This window comes from Notothenia rossii, assembly GCF_949606895.1.
Source record: "Notothenia rossii genome assembly, chromosome: 4".
NCBI classification, from domain to species: Eukaryota; Metazoa; Chordata; class Actinopteri; order Perciformes; family Nototheniidae; genus Notothenia; species Notothenia rossii.
The window spans coordinates 27,318,912-27,331,534 of record NC_136902.1 but is presented as its reverse complement, the minus strand read 5'-3'; the positions used below and the strand labels follow the sequence as shown (position 1 = coordinate 27,331,534).

The window sequence follows — 12,623 nt, the reverse complement described above, 5'->3', positions numbered from 1 at the left end:
TAGTATTTGTCACTTTGTTAAAAATGTAATTTATTCAGTAAAGCCACAGGGTTGTTTTACGTCACAGTGTGTATTATAGTGCATGCATGGTAAAGAGAGGAGTGAACTGTAAAGTTTTTTTTACTAAAATTAGACAAACACATTCTCTGGCAGCAGAATAAAGAACATTAGCACGGGATAAAAAAACAAACATTTAAATGTATTTAGAAATAAAATTTTGCAAATATTTGCTTTCAGTAGGAAAAGCTACCGAAGTAGAAATTAAAGGGGCCCTACCAGCGTTTCCGCCAGGGGGGCGTCTTGCCGTCATTTGACGCCGAGGGCGTCCAAAAATATTAATAATTTGAGAGAAGATCGAGAGTTTTTATCGCTTGAAATGACGAAAAGGAAAAAGGACAAGGACATCCCTCTGTTGGAGGGGCAAAGGAGTCTGGTGGGATTCTTTTTGGAGTATTGAGGATCGTTTCCCCGACATCGGCGGTGCCTGCTACAGGACAACATGGAGCGTGCGTGATTTGGACGCGATGAGCGGGGGGGTTTTAATGGAGCACGCGCATGAGCTGCAAGCGCCAGAGCCTCGCAGCGGCAAAACTGAGGCTCCGTGGTAAACTATGGTAACATGAAGAGCCGTTTGGGAGCAGAAACACCCGGCGCTTTAAGAGAGCCGAGCCAAATGATCCGGCTCACTAACGTAAAAAGACAGTATCTATAAGGGACGGCTCAAGTAAAAATTCAATCTGGGCCCTACCATGCTTTTTGGAGAATTCCCTTTCCTTTAGTGTGTTATATAGGTTTTCGTGCATGTAAATGGTCTCCAAAGGTGTCCACACTCCCCCCAGCCTGAAACGGCTTGATTGGATTTTGTCCACTTCTGATACATAGTGACATCACTACGTAACCCTCGCCCTTCCAGGGACTAGCACCCCAGCACATTGTACGTGATAGGCTAAGGGGCGGGACATCTCTAAGCGGTTGTTAGGGTTAGCAAGCTTACTGAGTACAACGTAAAATCTACTAAGGCAAAGAATGACTGAATTTGCAGCGAGTTGCTGTGTTGATCACGTTTTTTATCGCAATTAACATTAACTGGAATTGATTTCTCCTCTTTTACTTTCTATCACTTCTGAATTGCTTACCGTTTTCTTGTTTTTTTAATATGTCTCTAGGTCTCCAATTATTTAAGACTTTAATTTATCTTTGCTTGACTTTAACTCAAAAGTTAGGTTACATATATACAGCATCAAATTGACCTTTTTGTATTAATGAATAATAAGTATGAATTGTTTTAACCCTCTGACATTTCTATATTCCTCCTTTCTTCCCCCTTTTTATATTCTCTTTTCTGCTCTTTCTTTCTTGCTTGCTTCAGGCCTTAAACAGCATTACACACTCAAATACACTTACTTGTACTCTTTACATAATATATCTTCTTTATATCGGCGTGTGTGTGAGTCAATTGTGTTTCTTACGGTCTAAATAACATTTTGAACCGTTCTTTGTCCTTACTCTGTGTGTACATTTATCACTGTTACTACATAATAATACTTCTATATATCCCGATATATTATCTGTAGGTCTAGCTTAAGGCAGTGACAGTACATTACGGTACAGTACTATGAACAGCTGTACTCTCCAGAGACCCTGAAGGCATCACGTTGCCTCAAGTAAATACAACAGTCATTCTCAGTTTGCCTGACTGATTTACATGCATCCTTGCCTACAGTATTTCTGTCTTTTCTTTCAAATATTCTTCCCTCTTCGATTCTTTCCCACATCATTCCTTACTTACAGTACATATTTCCTTGTCTTTGACTTCCCTTCGAAATACTCTGTTTGCATAAGTCCTCTAATATATACATAACAAATGTTTCATTTTATTTTTTCCTTTCTTACTTCCTTTACTTATTTGTATTTCTTTCTACCCTTTGCTGTTGCTTCTATCCTTCCCTCATTTCACCTTTAAGCCTGCGTCTGGATCGATAAAGAGGAGGTGAGAAAGTAGTCGGCCTTTACACTCATAGCATTGTTGTGTGAGAAGAATCACTTTGGAGGATAGAAAGAAAGCATAACTGAAAAGGATGTCTGTGTTTTGTGATTAAGCTTCTCTCAGAACCTTCATTCGGTGTCATTCTTTTGCCTTTTTGCCCTTCAGTCTATCGCTCTTTTGTCCATCTGTTCTCCCCCTCATCGAACTCAATCTCTTCCACTCTTTATGCCAATAACGGAGTTTTCATAGTTGCTATGAGAGCTACCAGAGTGTATGACAGCTTCCGGGTTTGGGCGTTCTGGCTACGCATCACTCATTCACCAATGGGTAATGTTTAGATGGATTTTAGGAACTTCCCCTCGATTCTATTGGCTCTAACGCTTAAAAAGAGGTGTCAATCATCAAAATCGATCGAGGGGGGCCAGAGATATGGAAAAGGCACCCAAATGACCCCAGAAGTGGTTTTCTTTTTGCTAAATCTCTCTAAAAAGGTCAAATTTCACTTGTTTTGCATCAATCTTGATACAGGGTGCTTATTATATGTTATAGTTTGGATTCAATGGTGGTTTTCAGTGTAAGTAATGGTTTTTTTTGGACAGACACAATCATTTAATTTGTTTTACTATGTTCAATCTGAATTTACTTTAAAATAAAAAAATTCTATATTGATTCGTTTTTTTTTACATCCAACTCACAGGTTTATCATTGCTTTGAGAAAAAAGATTATTAATTTACCCCTTTTAGAAGTGAAGTTATGGTCATTTGTTCTGGGAATGTCATTTTCGAGCCTGAGGCCTGAAAAACAGGCTCGGGGTTCAACAGCTGATGGATTGTTGGAGGCCGTGCCAAATTGATTTTAAAGTGTCAAAAAATCCTTCTCAAGCCATTCTGTGTGTTTGATATAAACTAAGCTCGTTTTCCAATTTCAGTGGTTGCTGTGACCATCTTTTAATGGCATGTTGGCTGAGAATCCCTTAGTTATGTCCCAATGTGCTTACTGTAAGTACATCTATCTGAATAGCAAGCTGGATTGTTGGTGCTCTTTGTCACTATCACCCATGGAATAGTACATCTCAGGAATTGTACTGAGCTTTAATATGGTATCTTTAGATTATGGCACAAAGGAATGCAACATTAACTTTTGATTGGTTACATTTCTCATCAGATATTTCTTTTAAATCTTGCATAATTTAGAATAATTACTGATCTATTTTCTGAAGATGTGAATGTCCAATACAGGGCACTGATTCATATTTTGTAACTTTGGTTGCCTTCCTCTTAAATAAGTACCATTGTGTAAGCTCAAAGGAACAATTAAGGACAGACTCAAATTAAATTAATAAATGAAAAGGTTGATAGAGACATTTGTGCATGTTACGGTATATTTGTTTCATTAACATTTTTATAAATTGGTGTATGCAATTAAAAATCATATGATGTACTTATTAAATTACCAAGGGTATGGCTAATGAATGACAATCACGCTTAAGTATATCCAAGTACAGTGGTGGAGGTGCATACATTTATAGATATACGTCTACCTTTAGAGCCTTATACCCAAAGACAATAAATAAACAAGAAAGTGGGGGATTAAAGATTAAAGCAAAAGTCTAGTGGAGGATTGCTACATATTGAATAGAAGCAGAACAAATGAAAATAAAATAAATCTCAAAACGTAATATAGGTCTATAAATACTCGGTTTGATAAAAGCAGAAGAAGGGAGAAGAGACAGTTAATTCCTCAGAGGTTCAGGTCTAACTGCATCGATGCAGTAAAGAGGAAGAAAGTCCAACAGTGGAATGAATAGCATTTTATATTTGTGCTGAATGGTATCGATTGTCTGGGCAGGGATGACTCTGAATTGTGTGTGTGTGAAATTACAGTAATTGTGCTTTTGTGAACGGCCAGAGTCTTTCATTTTGGGAAAGTGGGACAAAGTCCCACCTGCCGGTAGCAGAAAAAAGTGTGATTTGAGTGGTATTAAGAAACTTAGAAGTATGTATATAATTCTGCATAAATACATGCTGTTAGTGTTTGCTGTTGTTACTTAACATTATCACCCAATTAAGGGTCAGTTGCCAAAAAGGAATAGTTTGAATATACTGATTTAATTGTATTTGGCTTGCAAGGCTGCTATGTGTGGATAGCTCAGTGCTTGTAACGTCAAGTGCACAGAGCATGGAAAAAAACAGTAAGTAGGCCCGAAGCAATTGGCAAATAACTGTTGCTGTCATTTGACAGAAGCTTGCAGCAGTTAGAATTGATTTTAAAGATAGGGACTGTGGTCACAGAACTAACTACTAGCTTATAGACACTCTTTTGCCTCCAGTGTGTTATTCAAAAGCGGTACCTGGTCAAGACAAGGCTTTCATGCAGACCGCACAAACAAACAGTGAATTAAGAAGTAGAACAGCAAGTTGAGGAAAACATGTTTGTGCCCAGTCAGATTATTACCTGTGTTGAACTTTAGTCAATAGGAAATGGTTTTGCATCTTTGGAATGTAGTTTTTGCCCCACCATTTTTTACACCTAAAATGGCTATGTACAATATTATCTTTTTCAAAACATCTGAACATGTGATTATGGCTCTTTGTGTGAACACTGTACTGCATGTTTGTTCTCTTACCTCCACCAGATGTGGCGTGGGGTTGAAGCCACACAGGTTGCACACTTGGCTGTGACACACTGTACAGGAGTTGTAGTTGGGCGGGTCGGAGCTGCCGATGTTCAGCTCCGTTTTACAAAGAGGACAGTTCACTTTTGGCTTCTCAGGCTCTGGAGCAGGCTTGGGTGCCACCACGGGCGCCTGCTTCTGCAGCGCTTTCTCCAGATGAGCAGGTGTTTGCTGATGCTGTTGTCCTTGCGGCCCTTTTTGATGGTGTGCGGGCGACTGCTGTTGGGGCATTCCATGTTGATGCAACGTGGTCTGCTGCTTCTGAGATGGTGCTTGCGGTCCACCCATCCTAGGAACCCCCATTTGGCTGGGTGCATGGGGGCCACCCATTTGACCTGACGCATGAGGGCCACCCATTTGACCCGGTGCATGAGGGCCACCCATATGACTGGGGGCATGAGGGCCACCCATTTGAGTGGGCGCATTAGGGCCACCCATTTGAGTGGGGGCATGAGGGCCACCCATTTGACTCGGCACATGAGGGCCACCCATTTGACTCGGCGCATGAGGGCCCCCCATACCGAATGGTTTGGTGGCAGGGGTTCCTTGCTGTTGCTTGTTGTCAGCAGTCGTATTACTGAACACCACCTTGCCCCGTGCAGGGCTTGGCTGGGTGGAAGCGCCGGCTAGCGGGTCAACATTGATCAGGGTACTGGCCTGATTGAGCAGCGATGCCCCAAAGCCGAAAAGTTTGGTCAGGCCGTCCTGGGCAGGAGGAGGGGCCTGACTCTGAGGTCTATGGGCTGGGGATGAACCAGCGCTCCTGGTCTGGTCATGGTGACGCGCTACAGACTGGTGCATCGGAGAACCGTGACCCAAATCGGGCTGTGACGGTGCCTTGGTCATGCCAGGGAGAGGCACAGCTCCAGGATGGGGAATCCTTGGACCCCCAGGCTGGTTAAGGCCTCCTGTGAGACCTCCAGCAGCTCCTGGAGCTCCAGGGCCTCTCTGGGAGTACTGGTCGGACTTCATGCCCTGCTGAAAGGACCCAGTCTGGGTCTGTTGGCCGCCAGGGTTTGGTTGTCTCTGCAATCCTGGGGAAGTATGAGGCTGATTTTGGGGTCCTGGCTTGGATGCAGGGTACAACTGGGGCTGAGACTGGGGATACTGCTGGGGCTGGGAGTATGGCTGAGATTGGGAGTATGGCTGGGACTGGGGCTGGGAGTAGGGCTGGGACTGGGGCTGGGAGTAGGACTGGGAGTATGGCTGGGAGTAGGGCTGGGACTGGGGCTGGGAGAATGGCTGAGACTGGGGCTGGGACTGGGGCTGGGACTGGGGCTGGGAGTATGGCTGAGACTGGGATTGGGAGTAGGGTTGACTTTGGGAGTAGGGTTGATTTTGGCTGTAAGGCTGAGACTGGGAGTAGGGTTGAGTCTGGCCGTAGGGCTGAGACTGAGGCTGCTGTTGGGGCTGTTGCGGCTGCTGCTGCTGCCGCTGGGTGGGCTGACTCTGTGCCAAAGGTTTGGGCTGTACTGCTGCTGCCGGTTTTATTGGCTGAGGTGTGGGCTGCTGAGGCTGGACGATGGGCTTGGCTTGGTGGGATGGGGAGTGAATCTGCTGTTGGCTCTTAGAGCGAGGCGTGGTCATATCAATGCCAAGAGCTCTCTGCATCTGACAATTCAGACACAGCCACTCCTGGACCTGCAGACAGAGAGCAAAAAAGGTTTCATGTTATTAAAACTTTTCCTCAAATCTAATCACACTCATATTTTCTGTATCAGGTTGTGCCGACTCTTCATTGAAGCTGATTATCTATGCTGAGTGAAGTATTTTAAAGCTGTTTATACAACAGTACCATTCCATCATAATGGAAGTATTCTTGGCCTGTTTTGCATCAGCTTATACATAGTTCCCCAATGTCAGCGTGTCATATATGGGATTTTCGGGATCTCCAATATCATTTTAAACAAGGTTCTGCTTGGCTTACTGGGTCATTGAGGTTTAAGAGGTTGTAGCTACCAATTGTTGTAAAAGTTAAAGCAAATGGAGCAAAGAGAAGGAGGGAAAGATAATGTATGGAGACAGAGCAAACTATTTATGTAACACATCAGTATGATTAATTGCTGTAGATTACTTTAAATAGCATCACTGACTCAGACAGGGTGCACAGGAATCTCATCCAATCCACATGAACACAGTATTCATTCAGCCAACTTCAAAGCTGAAGATATTAGACCGAGTACATTTGGATGGCTACACATAGAATATGGTCAAGTCTTGTGGAAAACATAAGTGCAGAGAGAACAGTTTTAATCAACCAGAAATAGAGCAAGAGAAAGGTAAATCAACCAAAAATTGACTGCAGCGCTGAGTGATTGCTGAGCCGAAGCGCAACCGAAAAAGCTTCACATCTCTCGCCAACACACATATAAATCCAAAGAGGGATGCACATCAAGTGACATAAGCAACACACAAACAGATATAATAAGAGACACTCGCAGTCAAATGACATGAACGCGAAAACACCTCTCAGCATCTAAAAATAAAAATAAAAAGCATCACCCCTCCTCCTCATCCTTTTCTCCATGTCTCTCTCCTTCCTTCTCTTCTTCCTCCAGATGAGAGCTGATACTCCCTTGTGTCCGGACCTTGTTTGGCTCTCTAATTTCTCCCGACTGCAAACACACACAGCTCCTCTCTGAGTCAACCTGCTCTCGTTCTGTCTGTCCTACTGTAGCTTTGCATCTGCAACAGCTGCCATAAATCGCGCTATCTTAGCTCCTCTGCAGCCAGACCAAAGCTAGTAAATCTGTGCACGTTTCAAGCGTTTCTCCCATCCCCTTTGCTTCCCACAATGCAATGCGCAGATGTACTGTATCACCCCGTCTGTATCCACTGAACCCCCTACCCCCTCCCTCCTCTTGATTTTTTTTCCTGAGGACAAGTTGGCTTCTTGAATTTGAAGGGAAGAAAAAACTGTCTGCCTCAGTCACGTACCCTAACTACTGTAAGCACTTCCTCCCACTGTGCTGTCCCAGCCTGCTTTGCAGTCTGGCATTGTCTAGCTTGACGGCATTACTGATCCCATGTTCTGTTAACTCAGCGACTACAGCCTATGCTACAGCCTGACATCCCCCTTAACATATTCTCTTTGTAGCTCTCTTTCCTCTCCTCTCTGCTTCTGTTCTCCCTGTTTTCCGTCTTTACCCCCATTTTTCAGTTCTCTCTCTGATCAGCTTGAAAATGTAGGTCTCGTTCCTTGAATAGCTAAGGCGGAAGGAGATTTGAAAGTATAATTTTTGCTGTGCAGGCTCCACCCAACTTGTGCTGCCATAATTACATCTGATGAAGATGGCGAGAGGGAGATGGAGAGATAGTGAGGAAGAGAAGGGGGCTGATTTTAATGAGTCCCTGTCTATCCCTCTTTTTCACAAGCAACATCACAAGAGACCCTTGAATGAATGAAGGATGAACCAAATGATGGAGGGATGGGAAAGAGCAAGGAGAAAATGGGGAGGGAGCGAACATGGAGGGAGAGGAGTCAGCAGTTTTTTAATCCAGGCAGCTCTTCTGCTCTCATCATGTCAAGCTTAATCAACAGCACAGCGGCGCAGAAAAGCCACTTCTGCTTCAATGTGGATAAAACCAGTGAATCCTTTACACACCTGAGTCCTGTGTTCATAATTAGGCATACTGAATTGAGTCATCAGCAGGAAAGCATATATCTAAACATAGATGAATAAAACCAAAACCTATCTGCATGGCTGTGGCTTGTGTGCCCCATCTGCTTGTACTGTAATACTTACGAGTGCATCTAATTGACATCGCACCATCTCGTTCTCTATTAAATCCGAAGTTTGTAGCATAAACTACAGTACGATTATTCTCAGTTCTTAGCCAAAGCTTGATTTTAGAAGAATAGTATGGCTTGTGCATTTTTGGCGTACTGCATTTAGCCGTAGGCAAACGTCTAGGCAACATTTTTTTTTAAACATCCTCTTCCAACAATAAGCCATATCAATGTGATGCAAACCTTGACTCTGTTTTTATTAAGGTATTTCTCACTTGTCCTTTTACCAAGGAGTTAAATAATGAGCTTGGTGATGGACTATTACATATTTATTTTGTCTATGCTATCATTAGCTAGCTAAAGTATTTAACTTTAACTGCCTTTATGGATGCAGTCATGGGACCCAGGATTTCTGTTTGCAGATGGAGCGCATTATTAATCACATAATAAAACCCAAGCCTGCAGCCTGAGAAAAGATACGAACAGAAGACATTGAACCAGGTTTATGAACGATCACCTTCCTCCGACTACATCAAGACTCATGTTGAAACCGCAGCTCAGACAGAGACTTAAGACTGACTAAGGGATAGCTGTGAGGTCTATAATGTACCTCTTAGCATTATAGTACAGGTGTCCCTTTAAGTTATAGCCCATTTACTACTTCCTGTGTACGGTTCACAAAGCAGCCATTTTGCATATGGTGTGGACGCCAGCTGAGGCCATTTTTAAGCCTGTGGAAGTTATTACACGAATAAGTGGCTGCGAATGTCTTTCCTGAAAGGAGGAAAATTAGCCCTGGCAATCTCAAATGATGCTGATTTTGCACTCTCTTACTCTACACTAAATAGAAAAAAGGTTGATAATTTTCCTTTTCTTATTTGAGCCTATTCATGCCTATGTTTGAAGTATAGTTTAATGACTATGGTTCCTTAAAAAAATTATAGAAAATGTGTCTCATTACATGTCACAACTGCAATTTCTTACTTTAATAATAAAAAAAGAATTGTCAGTTAATTAACACCCCATTACATTTACTTGTGTTATATATAACTTAACTAGCATCCTTTAATATTTCAATAGAGAACCTTGACTAACCTTTTTTTTAAAAGACAGCATCATAAAGCTGATAACAAATATGCTTTTGAGATCGGACAAGCACAACAAAATATTAACGGTATTGCATATAAAGGGGAATACTTTAAGTAGTGTGCATCAAAAAAAGTAGAGGTTCATCTGAATTTAATTTACAAACTCAAATTTCTTGAATAAGGTGAGATAATGTGATCTTACAATAATTGAACAGTGGAAGAGAGTAATGGTTATGGTTAAAAAACGAATGTTGCATGTTAGTTGGAGCCAGGATTGAGCATTGTTGACACACACTTCCTATATATGTTCTAATGATATACAATTTCATTATTCTATTCCATGTTTTTATCATCAGCAGTAAGTACTTTTTTTTAAAAAGCTGTGCCTATGGAGTCCAAATATAAAGGGTCAAACAGTAGAGTTAAAGCAGCAAAATACAAATTACTTAAATACATTTGTAAAGGCCCATTTGAACATTATAGGGGATGTAGATCCCTTATGTAACAAGGAAGCATGTGGAATTGCATTGATGGCCGTTTCCAGTTATCTTCTTGTAAAATGTATGGTATTTAATTCAACTTGCATAAGTACAAATACGTAAATGAATGCACACTCACACTGCTTTACAACGCACGCGCGCACACACACACACACACACACACACACACACACACACACACACACACACACACACACACACACACACACACACACACACACACACACACACACACACACACACACACACACACACACACACACACACACACACACACACACACACACACACACACACACACACACACACACACACACACACATAATTTAGAGACCATTGCTGTTGCCTCTCATCCCCAGCTTATCTTAAGTATCTCAGCTCTCCTCAAACCTGCAGGACTGATTTCTTCGATCACATTTCTGTCTTTCTTTCTTTGTTGCTGTCGTTCTCTTTCTCTGCAGATCTCCTCACACACACACACACACACACACACACACACACACACACACACACACACACACACACACACACACACACACACACACACACACACACACACACACACACACACACACACACACACACACACACACACACACCCCTTCAGGTCTGAGACACTCTTGTAACAATCATTAACTTGGAGGTCAAATGTATCTATTCAAGGAATGAACTCTACCACTATTGAGTCACAACAGTGCACACATACACACACACACAACTTTAAACAGCTAGTTACACTACAATTTATCAAAAGCATCAAGAACTAATCTCTGTTTTGGGTTTGTGAGTTTGTGTTGGAGTGTTTCAGCGGCCATGCTAGCCACCCAGTTATTTTTCTGAAGAACAGTACATCGAAAATAGAAGCAAAAACTCCATAATTCCATCCTTAATGGAGCAGAATAAGAGCGATCCCACAAAGGATGCAAGGATTTCATAAACCGTCCTTTCAATGAATCTCTGCAGTCTTAGCCTATATCTACAAGCTTTAACAGATAAGCAGAATGGAGAGCAAAACAATTTAATTCATAAAACCAAATGCCAGCTGCATGATCATTACACATAGTTGGCAGTATACTGAGCCCATAGCAAGCAGCTTTAGAGTAGAAGTTGCACAGAGCTGAGTTCGATGTGATTCTAATCTAATTTGTCATTAATTAGCCCGGGGACACAGAAAGAGAAGCAAAGAGGAGGTGGGAGGATGAAGATCCAATCAAATAGTTAAAACAGGGTTGACAAGAAAATCTAGGAGGTCTTCCTTTATTCCATCTTCCTATTCCTGTTGGTTTTTATACTCATTAAGAAAATAGCTAATAGGACATCTGGAAAGATCTGTGTACAGTCTGCATCTATGTTGACATAACTAGCTACTCAGTCTAACCCCTGGATTCCACCGGGTCCATCTGTGCTGCGTTACGGTTGCGTTACGGCTGCGCCGCGGTTTTGTTCCGACCTCCCACAGCGTCAAACCCTACCGGGCGCGTTTCAGAAGCGGAGCGTCTTGCCTGCCGGCTCGCAGTTTTTGTTGATATGGGAATATTTCTTGGACAGGCTACTTTGTACAGACAAAGTTAATAATAATTGTAATATCCCAGTTATAAACGACATGAATCAAAGATGTGTTGCTGTATTTTAGTGGTAAAAAAATACATTCATCATCATAATTATTCTATATATATAATTTACACAGTGCCTGTAAACCGGAGGAGAACGCTGGCATTTCTCCTCCTACTTGAAAGACTACGGAGGGACAGGGTCTGCAAAATTAGTTTATTTTGGGGATGGGCCGGATGCTGTTACCGGTCCACTTCCTGCCCGGTGCCTCTGCAATGCCTCGTGTCGCGTCGGAAATAGACTTGCATCCTATTTTGAGCGGAGTCCAGGGACGCTCCTGACCCCTAGGTTCTACCGGGTCCGTCTGCGTCGCGTTACGGCCACGTTACGGCCGCGCCGCGGCGTTCGCAAAGATCGGCCCATCCCCAAAATAAACAAATTGTGCAGACCCTATCCCTCCGTAGTCTTACAAGTAGGAGGAGAAATGCCAGCGTCCTCCTCCGGTTCACAGGCACTGTGTAAATTATATAGGATAATTATGATGATGAATGCATTTTTTTACCACTAAAATACAGCAACACATCTTTGATTCATGTCGTTTATAACTGGATTATTACAATTATTATTAACTTTGTCTGTACAAAGTAGCCTTTCCAGGAAATATGCCCAAATCAACAAAAACTGCGAGCCGGCAGGCAAGACACTCAGCTTCTGAAATGCTTCTGAAACGCGCCCGGTAGGGTATGACGCCGGAGGAGGCCGGACCAAAATGCGCAGCCATGACGCGACGCAGACGGACCCGGGGAATCGAGGGGTAAGCCGTAACGCGGCGCGTCTGGTGGAATAGCACCCATTGACTAGAGTGGCGCAGCCGTAATGGCCTGTCCACACGGCTGCGTGCATTCTCGCTTCCCCGCGGGGGGGGGCTGAAACTCGACCAACAAACAATCACATGAAACTCCCGCCCCGGACACACAAGCACGCAGTTTGATTGGCTAGAGCTTGCACCAGGGTATATGCAGGAATCCTGAAGTCAAATGTAATACCTTTTAAGACCTTTTTCAAGACCCTTTACATACATGTTAAGACCTC

At 42.9% G+C, this 12,623-nt stretch overlaps 1 protein-coding gene across 9 annotated transcripts in view; it reads right to left on the bottom strand.

Moving 5' to 3' along the window:
- The window catches only part of bsna (bassoon presynaptic cytomatrix protein a), a 157,531-nt gene that overhangs the window by 83,420 nt on the left and 61,488 nt on the right, over positions 1–12,623 (bottom strand). For 8 of the 9 annotated variants that reach the window (XM_079675130.1, XM_079675137.1, XM_079675132.1 and 5 more), the window contains one exon: positions 4,615–6,303. In XM_079675130.1, coding sequence (XP_079531256.1) covers positions 4,615–6,303 — 1,689 coding nt within the window. Of the gene's footprint in view, positions 1–4,614; positions 6,304–7,164; positions 7,416–12,623 lie in introns of those variants that run through there. The other variant, XM_079675135.1, reaches the window with a different exon arrangement.